We start from the raw sequence: 13752 nt of genomic DNA, 5'->3' as shown, positions 1-13752 counted from the left end.
GGGTACTAGGGCAGGTAACAACTCATGAGCTTCCTGCTATAAAATTGTCACTAAAATGGACTATTGGATGGAATGGGTCAAGAATTAGAATAACTCAGAAGAATGCTGTACTCATCTCAATTGCCTTTTTAAAACATCATTGGTAGGTTAAGGACAGGGGGTCATTTGTTAGGGTGTGTACCAAGGATAACTATAGCATCTATGAATGGGGCCCCTTGGCTTTGAAAATCTCCCAATCAGTTGGTTTCTGTTGCTTGGAACTGTCAAATACTCATATAATGACCTCTTTATAATACAGTGAGGAGTCCCAGTATGTACGTGTACACAGCAAGTGCACACATTAAATGCTTTTAATCAAGATGCTCAGGATCATGGCAGTCCAGAAGATATTGACTTGGCAGTCTGCCCTGCCTTGATTTTTTAGTTAAATTTTCAACATCCTCCTGTATTATGGGCCACATAAACTAACACTTAGTGATTCATTAAATGTTTCTCTTTATAGTAACAGGCATGATTGAACTTAAACAGTCATTATGTTTGAATAAAACTATCCCTTTTCCCCACTGTAACTTACATTAAGGCCACTTTTTAACCATATTCCTTTTGCATAGATTCTGTGCACCAAAGGATAGAATGTTTCAGCCTAATTATTATAATATACCACATTGTGTAGTTTTCTAAGTATGTGTTAGATTCACATGGGTTAGTCTTATTTAGTTTTAGGGCAGGGATCACTTTTTATAAATCTATCGTATCTTCCATAGACTCTACATATTGGGGGGGAGGAGTAATTTGGATGCAGAACATAGTACATAATCAACTGATTTTTAAAGCAGTGTTTAAAAATGTTTAAGCAGTGTTTAAGTATGTAAGACGTTATAATTTGTAGAAAATTCATATTTGGGATTTTGAAGGATTAAATGAATGGATTTCCCAACATAAAAGAAATTGAAATAAATAATCCAAAGTCTGTTCTAATATGAATGATGTAATATTCACTCAATGAACCAATCAGCGTGCAGCGTATTTCTTCTTTGGAATCTAAATTACCCAAATATTTATTTTCATATTTCTTCGTGTTTTGGTTGTAGAAACACTGCTTCAGGGTTTGTACATAATCACAAATTTAAGTAAAAATAAACAGTATATTTTTGGGAAGAAGTCTTTTTTCAGTTGGTTCTATTTCATAATTTGCTTGATACTGAATTTCAGAGGTAAGCATGAGAAATAATTAAAATGACAATTTTATGGGGTATTTATAACTTTACCTATTTAAACCTGCAAAATCAGCTCTTTGTGAAATAAACAAGTAAAAATCAACAAAACAAATTTGGAATGTATCACACTTAGGCCTGGTATTTTCTGGGGAAAAATTAAATATAATAATACACTCTTACCTAATCAGATGCTGCCTTTTCAATAATAAACCAAAAGTTTACTCTGTAAGTGAATGATTCTAAACAAGTCACCTTAACTTATGTGATTAAGTACCATATTTCAAGGAACAGATCTTGAAAGGAACCTATAAGAGATCTGAAAAGTCACAGAAAAATATTCAATTTGTTTTACTTTAGGAAGTTCTCAGTGCTTAGAATAAAGATATGATGAGGAGATGGTGGAGAGATGCCCAATTTATCTTGATAGCCTAATTTCACATTAATTAAATACTGTTATTAAAGCTAGCATGTTTCTAATTGGGAATTTTTTTTTCCTTAAAAAGTTATCCGAAATTATCACTGTCTTAAAGAGTTTAAGCATAGCTTCAGTATCGTTGTGTCTTTATAATATGTTAACTAAATTTGTCAATTCAAATGAAAGAAACATGAGTGAAAAAGATCAAGTTAGATGGACATGGCTTGTTTTAAGGGGCTGTTTTTATTTGTTAACATACACTTACGTAACTGAGTTATTTCCAAAACATCCAATAAATTAGTTATCTAAATGAAGTTTTTTTCCTGCAACAATCATTGGGGCTTTGTAGAAATAATGTTTATACATATACATAATGTGCATTTTTCACTTCTTAAATACAACTATTAAACTATGGTATAAAATCAAGGCCAACCATTAATAAAAAAGTAATGTGAATTATTAGAAAGCATAAAGTTGTATGTTTTTCACATTTCTAATTCTAATATAAAACAAAGTATCTCCTGTAGTATTTTTAATAATAGTTAAAGCATTATTTGGAAATAGTGGTGATGGATGCACAACTTTGTGAATGTAATAGAAGCCACTGAATTGTGCAATTAAAAATGATTAAAATAGCAAGTTTTGTTATATATATTTTACTACAATTTTTTAAATGGAAAAAAATAGAGAATTCAATGTGTAAGAGTATTTTAAGTATAAAGTAAAATATTTCTGTCAAATTAAAAGGTAGGATAAAATTTTGCAGTTTAAAATATAGTGCCCCATGCATTTTTATCTTCTCATTATATCCCCCACCACATTTTTCTTCTACCAATAAAATTCACTTTCTACAGGACAAATAGTTTTACTGGATACACAGAAAATTAAAAGGTATGTAAGAGGTTATAATCCCCTTTGCAGCAATGTGACTTTTTTTAAATTGATTTTTTTTTATAAAATAGTTTCTATGCTTTCAGTTCTACCTTCTACTTCAAAAATCCAGTTGTTGTTTCTTCTGAATCATGTGACTTCAAATCTTCTAGGTTTTAAAGTTTTCTGGGGAAAAGTCATAAAAGCAGTGTTAATTTTCTGAAGAGTTTGATCAGTACATGTGTCTCTGGGGATCATTAAGCTCTATCCCTGTCCAATAGGAAAAAAAAATCACTTTGATTTCTAAATGCTTAAAGACTCAAAATACATACATACATACATACATACATGCATGCATACATACCTACATACATAATTATGACTTGTGTTAGTGTTGTTTAAATAGTACTTTTTTTTTCAGATTTTTCTGTAGACTATTCAAAAATTGTTAAAGAAATAAATTCTAAGTAAGAATGTTTAAGGAAAATGTGAGTCATGGTTACCTACATTTTTAAGTTATTAAAAATTTAAATCAAGAAAGGTGCTAGGTCCAGATTAGTCAAAGAAAGTAGGGCTTATGAGTTTGCTTGGGATCACATGACATCTTGACACAAAGACAGTTTGGTTTTACCATTAGCCTCAGCTTCTCAGACAAAGCCAATCGAGTGATGGAGGCAGTAATGTATGTGTCACGTTGACTGGCTCATGGGAGTCACTGAAATAATTTCGATAGTCCCTTTAGCAAAATTTCTTCCCAATACAGTTGCTGAAGGGAAAGAGGAAAAAAGTATTTAAAGAGATTAGAACATAGACCTAGAAAAAGTTTTATCAGGTATCCTGGGATCCGTTACCAGAAAGAGAATCATACTTGATAATTGACAGAAAGAGTACAAAGACACTACTCAAGTGTCTTGGTCATAAATTAAATGATTAAGATGTTCCAGATGCTTAGAAGCAAGTCAAAACTTTAGACAACATTTATCAGTTTTAAAATGTGCCGTCTTCCAGAGTGATCACGATACTCTAATATTTTCAGTTTCTGGGCTTTTATTTTAGATTTAAATTTTGAGCATATTTAATTTGCTATAATCACATGAATTTCATAGCATGTTTTCTCAATCCATAAGTATTATTCTAATACATCCAAGCGAATTAAAAAATTTCTTTCTCAATAGAAACATCATTTTAGAATGGAAGTAAATATCAGTCGATATGCCAAAAAAAAAAAATATACCACCTTACATGTGAATTCATAAACCATAGCTACTCTATATATACTTTTAATTGAACATTCTCAAATGATCAATATTTCTATAAAGGCATTCACTACTCTAATCAAATTATCTCTTCTTAAACTATATTTTTCTATAATTTCTTTTTATAAATCTTTCTAAACCAAATCTTATAAGTTTAAAGAAAGAAAAAAAAAGAGCCAAGCCCTGAAAGTACTAGCTGTGTTGAGCAAATTGGGCCAAATTCTTCAGTATCATGTCCAACACTGATAGCTTATGGAAACTTGGCTTTTATGCAATTCTTATCATAATTGCTCAATATGTCCATTTGCTTTCTTTCACTTCCTCTTATTACTTTTACCCAATTACTATTTTTTAATACGTCTATTTCTCCCCTGCCTCATATCAAACTGCAACTGGAAAATATTTCGCACTCATTTATTTTTAAGTTTTAGGTGTTCTCTTTTAAGATACCAAGTAAGTAACATTCAGATGGCCTTCTCCTCTGTAATGTTTTATCATTATAAATTCTGAAAATGCTGCCTTATAGACAAAGCGGCTCACTTTAGGAACTCCTATAATCTGGCCAAATGCTATAATATTGGGTAATAGATTTATTTCCTTGTCATATAAAGGTAAGTTGACTCATATTCTAGAATTGTTCTTCTGAGTAACAGGCATATGCTACATATTATTACCTAATAGTAATCACTTGCAGATGTTAAGACGACATAGTAACAACTCACTAGCACCAAATTTATTTAAAAAAATATAATCGGTCTTGGACAACAGAATTAAATGTGCTACTACTCTGTAATTATCACACCTGTGTTTTTTTCCCCTATTACATAATGTTTACATGAAGGGGGATTAAATAATCTAAAAGCTTGATGGGATTACCAGATGCTTTGATGAAATAGATGAACTCGAATATAGAATGCAATCTGTACCATTTATGCAGAATAAAGCAGAGACTATCTCAATGGTAAACAATGTTCTTCAGTAATTTCTAGTCATAATTTCATCAATAGAACTTTTTAATCCATAGGTAAGTCAATCAGTGTTTTTACTACACAGTGTCGTCCTGTGTGGTAGGCTGAATAAAAACAACTCCCCACCACCACCTCCATACTCATGTCCTGATCATGGGAACGTATGAATATGGTATCTGGCAAAAGGGACTTGGATAATGTGATTAAGTTAAAGATCTTGAGAGGGGGAGATTGTCTTGGGTTATCTGGGTGGACCCTAAATGTAATCACAAGTGTCCTTATAAGACACAGGCAGAGGGAGATTTTACTACAGTGGAGGAGAAAGGGATGTGACCATGGAAGCAGAGATTTGAATGAAGCCAGGAGCCAGGAGTCAGGAATGTCAGCAGCCTCTATAAAAGTGGAAGATGCTAGAGTGGGATTCTCTGCTGGAACCTCCAAAAGAACCAAGCCCAAGAGACACCTGATTTATTCCCTTTAGACTCATTTTGGACTTATGATCTCCAGTACTGTAAGAGGATAAATTTGTGTTGCTTTAAGCTAATGAATGTATGGTAATTTGTTACATCTACAGGAAACTAATACAGGCATACCTCAAAGGTATTGTGGGTTCCTTTCCAGACCACCGTTAATAAAGCGAGTATCTCAATAGTGAGGCATAATCTTTTTGCTGATGGACAGTCTTGTCTTCAGTTTGTAAAAAAAAACACAACACCTTTGAAGCACAATCAAGTGGTGTGCAATAAAACTGAGGTATGCCTGTACAATCTGTAAAAAATTTCAGTTAAATGATCTACAAGGTCCTTCTATGATTTGAGAAAACTGCTCTGCACTATCAGCATTGTGGATTTTTATTTTTAAGCATTTTTAATAGGCATAACTTAAGAGAAAATTATTTTTCATTTGTTATTTGGGATGTAACATTGTTTGCTGTTATTTGTCAGTTGAATATTAGTATGTCATCATTAAGAGGCAGTAAACACTAGGGGAGATATTTTAGTTACTTTTACCAAGTTGAAGAAAAAATGTTTAATTTTTAATTGATTTCTATGTTTGAGTAGCCAATTCAGTTAGAAATTCAAAACACAAGAATGTTGCAGAAATCAGCTGCCAGATTTATTAATCTATCTGAAAATAGAAACACAACCAAACAAAAAGTAGAATAAAAATAGAACTTAAAGAAAAAAACCAAAAAACAAAAAACTTCAGATCCATTTCCCAAGATTGTATAATGCAATGTTTTAAACCCTTCTGTATTGGAAATATCCTTAATGTTGGCCAATTACTTATTTTGTTCAGTGAGTCACTACCTTAAACAGTAAAATATATAGTTTGTCCTTAAATATTATATAATTAATAACAGTTTCTCTTTTGAACACTTAGATAACTGATATGTCAATTCTTCCCTACTGGCAAACTAGAAGTGTAATTTTAAAAAGAAAAAAAGAAAAGGAAAAAGAAAAAGAAGAAGAAATAGAAAAGGAATACAATTTTCATTTAAATCATATTTTAAAGACCCACTTTCAATTTTTCCTTCAAAAAAAAAAAAAACAATTCTCCTTCAATTTCTCCAAATACAACAATTTTCCTTTCAATAAAACTTTAGCTAGCTATTTTAAAACCTGTTTTTTATTCTAAGTACTATAAATGGCTACATGAGCATAGTGGGGTGAAAAAAATGTTCTGATTTTTAAGGCATATTTATTAGCCCACAATGGGCCTAACGGTGTATAATGTATGTGCAGAACAATCATAGAAATCAAAGGTTACACACATGTTGAGATTAGAAATTTTTTGTAGGATTAAATGTGAATAATATCAATTATGATATGTGGATTTCCCAATAACTGTTCGATTTAGAGATGTGTGGGAACATGGGTGGCTGAAACATCTTTCAACAATCTTTCCTGTGCCCATCATGAAATGGCTTTCAGGGGTTGTTTTCAAATTTGTGTTTAGAATTTTTTTTTAACATTTTGCTATAAACTCTTAAAAAACTGTTGTTTCTCTGGGATATTGATGGACTGAACAAAATTCATTTTTGTTACCTGGCTGGGTTAGCAAGTTATTCAAGAGATACCATGACCCCATTCACTTACGGTGTTTTCAATGTGAACGGAACAACATATCCTGCTTTCAAAATTTTCTCCAAATGCAAAACAAAAACAAAACAAAAACCTTTGAAACTTTAAATCTTTAAATCTTCTTTCAAACAATCCAATAACATTTACATGAGTGTCAAAACAAGATGATGGATATCAGTGCCAGCACTATGTCATACAGCAACTTCCTCATATACTTTAACAGTTTGTAAATAATTTTCCATTTCACGAAAAGTTACAAAAGTTTCCACAGTTTCCTTAGCAAGCTGAAGCTTACTCTTCATTTGTCAGTGTGCATCAAAGCTGCTTATAGCATAGCATGGCATAAGCTATTTTTTAAGCAATAAATGGTTTGAGTCATCTATTTTGTCCTGAAATGCTATCTGTAGTTAACTGCATTGCTTATAAATGGTAATAGTAAATTCAGCATGAAAGAGAATATTACAGAAAAGACAGCAGCAGAAGCATTAGCATTATCTAATATTTATATATGTTATCAACATAACACAGCAGTAAAAGGTTTAAATGCATATCAGTGGGTACCATCTCTAAAAATTACTATAGTACCTATTTAAGTGTATTGGATATTTTTCTTAAGGAATGCTTGCTGTGTCTAGAACAGCATAATATGTGATTTAGTACAGTTAATTCTTATTGATTAAATAATGTTTTTATGTGCTAAAGGAAGTGAAAAGACACGAATATTTTTTGCTTCATTGTGATCCCAGATTTAACATTTAAATGAAGGTCTCAAAGGACCATGATGTATCTTTATTTAACAGAAATGGGCTTCAAACTTTTTAAATGATAGTATGATTTGTATCTAAACAGCAAGGTGGCACCAGATACATGTAACGCTACTGGCCTGTGACTCAGTTTGAAGCCAGAGTCCAAAATCGTGCCCCTCATTTACAGTTGTATTGATTATTCAACTTCAGAGAGAATTACCCATTTTATGGTTATCCTCTGTGAGTCATATACAAAGCAAAACAAACAAACAGACAAAAAAACAGCAAATGCAATCTCTAAATACCTTTCTACAAGAGGTGCAAAAACAGTTATCTCTAACAATTAAACTGCCATTTACAGATTTCTTTGTACACCTTACACTCAGAAATGATAGGGGAAGATGCCCAAGGCAAATAGTCTCCAAGTGGATATTTACACAATGTGAATTAACTGTACCATAGATACCCAGAGACAATGAACATTTTTTTGTTGTTAGGAAATCAAATAAACATGATATAGCTTCATCATACTTAAAACCTGTAGGACCCCATCCCAAGCCTAAGTAAAAAGGAATCCCCGATGCCCCCCACCCATTATCTTCCTGTTACACAGAATAAATGTTTAGATTACTCCCACCCACCCTCAAATAAAGTGCGCAGTCCATGGCAGACCATAGAATAATGCAACAGGAAAAAGCCCCTTTTTGTGTATTATTATTTTAAAATAAAATACAAACAACAAAAATCAAAGATTCAAGAGAATTCAGAGATTCTCTGCATCTTGCAAAAAGACGGCAAGAGCAAGGAGGCCCTGCTTGGCTGTCACTTGTGTTAATATACGTAGCCTTCATTGTAGGGGTGGGGGTTGCAGCAACCCCCTTCAGGCATGTAGGCCATGCTTTCATCAAAGTGAGACAGCGGCACTGTGTCCTCTTCATTGATGTGACGTTCCATGTCTGTCTTCAGTAGCGGGCGCTGGTTATCTGGAAAGGCCATCGAGAAGAGGGCTTCTGGATCACACACGAATTTGTAGACATATCTCTCTCCAGCCACCTAATGAAAACACGGAAGAGAAAAACCCATCCTTATGTATGGAGCTGGATGTGAACTAGACTTACTATGGTGATCATTTAGAAATATTTACAAATATCGAATCATTATGTTGCACACCTGAGATACATCTAACATTGATTGTCAGTTATACCTCAAAAAACAAACAAACAAAATCCCACACATCTTCACCATCCCAGATGGAGAAGGAAAGGGAAGGGAAAGAACAAAAACATGGGTTTAATATACCAGAAAGGATGGATCAAAGAAAGAGCAACCAAGTATTCGCAGATACACAGAAAAGAAAATAAAGGTTTTACTTTGTGAAATAAACTATGGTTCAATTGAGGGAAGTGCATAACATTGGGTAAAATTTACATTTATTCCAGATATAAGTAAAAAGATTAGCAGTTTGCATGTTTTAATATAAAGGTAAACTTACATACATTGTTGGGAGAGGGAACAATGATTTCACGCACACATCTCACACTAGAAGTTTTTTTTTTCTTGTTTTAAAAGGTAATATCTATACTTGTAAAATAACTGGACCTTTAAGGTATAGTGTCTCCCTTCTGATATTACAGTTCTGAAATTGTAGAAAACTAAACTTCCAAACCGTAAAAGTAAAATGTGCTGTGTTCCTAATAAGACTAGACTAGTGATTCACCAATTCACAGGGTGAACTGTTTCTTTTTTTCCCCCTACTGTGTATTTTCATAAAAAAAAAAAAAAAAGAAAGAAAGAAAAAGATGCATACCCTTATTTAAATGAAAGATGGATCAAGACGACAGCATTATCCTGAGTACATCACTTTTAAAAATGAAGGCAAGATGCATTAGACAGAAGTTAAGGATGTGTGTAAAGTGTCAAATTGAAGTAAGAGGTGTAAAAAAATGAAAGGAATTTAAAGTACACAATGCATAGGGAGGAAAGGAGAAAAAGAAATGTGACAGCTACTTGAAATAAAGAAATGGCATAATTTGTAGGGAACGACATGTTCCAGACTTAAATTTTGAAGAGTAAGGCTTCTCTAGGAAGTTATAAACAATTGAGTGAAACAAAGATGGTCCTCCTTCAGCCCCCCGCCATTAATAAACAACTCCGAGGGGGAGGAAGGAGGATTAAGGATGAATATGATTCTTTGTATTAACTTTGATAGTAACTTTTTGTGTGTATCTAGAGTTCAGTAATTTTAGAAAGGTGAAAATTAATCCTATCCATCAAATAGGCACTGCTAGTTGCTTTTTGATGTGGGGAATAATGACTTCATGGTTTACTAACTATCTGTATATGTTTTGGGAAAAAAGAAACAATTCCCAAAGAGCACTGCTGTTCTGGACTCAGATTTACAATATTTTTTGCTCTGGGTTTTTAACCCTGTAAGAGGAACCAATTTAGAGAATCCAAACAATATGAATACTCTTAGGTTTGAAAACAGTCAATACTTAGTTTTCATGAATTTGGATATGTTTCTTAAACTGTCCTCAGTTCCCCCTTTCTAAAAGTAAAATGGAGATGGGAATGGCTCCTTGGAAAGAAAGTCTGTTGTAAGATTGAGATAGAAGTCCCTGGCATACTGCGTGGCAAACAGAGGAGCATGGCATAAATGTATTAACTTTAATCCTTTATAAAAAGGAAATTAAGTTCATAAAAGTGAAATCGTGAAATTACTGTAAAAATAAAAATATCAGAAACAAAGCTAAGATGCTGAATCCTGGTTTTCCTATTTTCATTTGTTCAAAGAATTTTGAGAAGAAAAAAAAATGAATCCCTCTCATACCTCAGAGCCTCAGACCATTTAATAACCTGCTTGGTTTTGTTTGAGGCTGTGGAGAAAAAGGTATTTACTTTAGGCTACTGGAGTTTTTTTTTTTTTTTTTGTCCCACCTGTTGCTATTGGTTATAATTGGGAATTAAAATGTGTAACATGCAATCAAGATTATAAAAACCTCTTAAGGATTCTGCCTTGACTCACTGCTTCCTTCCATTTTTCTTTTGAATAAACATTTTTAAGACTATTATTATATTTATTGGACTATGTTAAAGGCTGCAGAGTTTACAACAAGGGCTGATAACCAAAGAAAGGAAATAACAATAACAATGTCTTCCATTACTCGAGTTACAACTCCAGAATGGAAAGTATACCCAAATTGCAAAGCTGAGATAAACAAAACATGACTTTTGCAAGACAGATGAATCAGAATAAAACAAGGAGGAGTCTTTTGAACTGTGCTTTAAAAGACTAGATATTTAAATTATGCGTTGTTTTTAAATTTCAGAATACAGGGATACTGGACGAAAATGAACAGTTACAGATTAAGCCAAAAGAAATAATGATCTATCATTATATCTTCCACAAATAACCACTATTAAAATATTTGTATATACTTTTCCAGGTATTTCTAAATTTTGAAACAGAAGTATACACATGTACTGTCTATGTGGTATAATAAACATTATTACTCTGCCATTAGTTCTTCCATGACTACTGAAATAATCTGTGTTGTGGTTTGTTTTTTACACATTTAGATCCACTTGGTCATTTTTATTTTATTTTTTAATCTTCCCACTTAATTTTCTATTACATACAACACATATATACAGTTTTAAATTCATTTAACAAGTGTAGTTGTATAAACATTTTCCCTTACACATTGAAACATATAATTCTACATCATAGTTGATTTTCTTTAAAAAAAAAAAAGGACTGCATAATTTTCCTCTGAATGACTATACTAGAATTTACTGAACCATTCGAGTGGCACATATGTTAACAGATAAAATCAAGGCAAGACATTCTAGAACGCACAGATAATGAGGGAGTCAGGAGCAGCAAAGAGAAAAGCTCAACACATGTGAGGCAGAAAAGTTACTATGAACGTCCATAAAAATTGTAAAAAGCCTTGATCGTTGTGCTAGTTATAAGTAGACTTCAACTTTTGCATGTTTCATGGTAAACGACTACCCTTTCTTACGTTATACAGCGAAACCCCAAAAGGTCAGTCATATACGGCATTTTGCTATCCTATATTAGCTGATGAATAAATACAGAGGGTGCCAAAAAATGTAAACACATTTTAAGAAAGGAAAAAAAAAGTATTAAAATTGTAATACAATGAATGATGCTAGCATTCATTCGATTAACGTACACTTTTGAGCAAATGTCATACTACACATTGCTACTGTGTAATTCAATTCAATTAGAAAAGTAATACGTAGATAACATCTCTGAAAATGTGTACATTTTTTTGGCATCCTGGTACTCGCAAATAGTTTTTTTTGGCAATTAGAGCCTAATAGGAAAAAAATGTGAGGAGCAGCAACATTTGCATCTGCATTTCAACATCTATGCCATTCTTTATTTGATAGTATCTTGCCTTATTAATTTATTAAAATAGGAGGTAAATAAATGAGATAACTGGAAAAATAAATAGGAGCATGGAAATGGTGATACTAGTACTAAGAAGCATAAGTTTGAACACTTTCGAGAATATTTAAGACCAGCGAAGACATCCTGGAGATAGCCAAACACTGCATCTGAAAGCAGAGGTGTGTGCTCTTAGAGATCTATTAATACTTTTTAGTGCCCTGCGAATGATACCTTTAATGAGGGGTGTTAACAGTCGAGACACAAAAGCCAAGTATGCCTACATTGTGAGATGCACTCAGAGATACCATTTGTTTGAGACTTTTATTGTGCCAGACACAATGCAAGTGTCTCAAACACATTATTTCATAATCACAACAACTTTTGAGAGGTAAGCACACCACCATTCAGCAGGAGAAGCTAGCTTATCTGTTCAAAAAGGTGATCCGATAAGAAGCTAGCATGCAAATGTAAATCATGACAGCATTTTCCTTCACTGCTGAGCAACACAGCCCCGGGGAATTATTGAGTACCTACTGTGCCAGTCCACTCAATGTGCACTGGAATTAGAAAGACGGTGACGAAAATGAAAGGAACGGGATGTATTTGAAAGGATTTGGCTACCAATGGAAGTGGTGAATGAGAGAAAGGGAGGACTGAAAAATGACCCCAGGGTTGGGAGGGAGAAGAGAGGAAAAGCAGGTAGTAAACGCTTATACATTTTGAAGGTAAGATTCAGAGACATAGGAAGCAACTGAGAATCTAATTCAGCCTTATCTTTTAAAGTATTCTGGAAGTTCTAACTTCTACCTGGCAAACTCCAGAGCACTGATTTCCTTTCATCTAGAAAACTCAATGATGCTGTTCTCTCTGTTCTAGTGTTTCATGTACCAACCGGTCTAGTTTTCTTTGGCCCAACTATGGTGACATAAAAATATGCCACAACCATAACAGTTCATGTCCTCCCAAATGAACAAAAGATGCATAATAAAACTGTAGCTTACAATGGACACACTGTAAACTCAGTTCACAGTCAAGACAATTAGACTGAATACATATGCAAGGCTGAAGGATGTTATCATAACAAATGTTCAAATATTTTACTTTCATTTATTCATTTACTCATTACCTTCTTCAAAAATGTTATATTATATTCTAAGTGTAATTCATTGTTTTAGTTCACTTTTTTAACTCTTTCGCTGTGTTGATTTCAAGGCTTTTTTCAAAATGTGTCAGAAATCCACAAAAAAACCCAAAAAGTTGGTATTTTGACTATTTTATGCATTTAATAACAATTTGAGATGCTTTGAATATAAATGACATTATTTTTATGTATAAAGTTTCCTATTATTACTCATTCTTGCAAAACACAAAAATGAAGAAAAATGTAGATCTACTTTCCTAAACTTCCTTTTTGGAAGTTCTTATCTGTACTCACGGATGGAAATATTCAGTTGGATATATCCGACTATTGAGACAAAAGCAGTAAAAAGCTACTTTCAAAGATTAAGGGAAGCCCATTTGAAATAAAACAAAATATATTTCACTTAATTCTACCAACAAAATAAGATCAAATACTTATTTTTAATAAATAGTTTAGGATGTTAAGCTGTCAGGTATTGAGATCAGGCAAGATTTCAGTCAAGAAAAATGTTTTTCAGAATGAGAATAAGAAATGTTCTGAATGTTTTAAGAATCAAAACAAAGGGAGAAAAGTAAGAATTTAGTTAGAATTGGAATCTATAAGCAAAAGCATTTCAAAATTATATAATTCTTGAG

The 13752-nt window shown here is 32.8% G+C and overlaps 1 protein-coding gene across 10 annotated transcripts in view; it reads right to left on the bottom strand.

The window, feature by feature from the left end:
- Nucleotides 1-6700: 6700 nt before the first annotated feature.
- Nucleotides 6701-13752, bottom strand: part of ETV1 (ETS variant transcription factor 1) — an 89321-nt gene continuing 82269 nt past the window's right edge. For all 10 annotated transcript variants that reach the window (XM_033088505.1, XM_033088502.1, XM_033088500.1 and 7 more), the window contains one exon: nucleotides 6701-8609. In XM_033088505.1, coding sequence (XP_032944396.1) covers nucleotides 8388-8609 — 222 coding nt within the window. In that variant the 3' untranslated portion in view covers nucleotides 6701-8387. The remainder of the gene's footprint in view (nucleotides 8610-13752) is intronic.

Source organism: Rhinolophus ferrumequinum, chromosome 20 (assembly GCF_004115265.2).
Source record: "Rhinolophus ferrumequinum isolate MPI-CBG mRhiFer1 chromosome 20, mRhiFer1_v1.p, whole genome shotgun sequence".
NCBI classification, from domain to species: domain Eukaryota; kingdom Metazoa; phylum Chordata; class Mammalia; order Chiroptera; family Rhinolophidae; genus Rhinolophus; species Rhinolophus ferrumequinum.
This window is presented reverse-complemented; position numbering and strand designations above follow the sequence as displayed.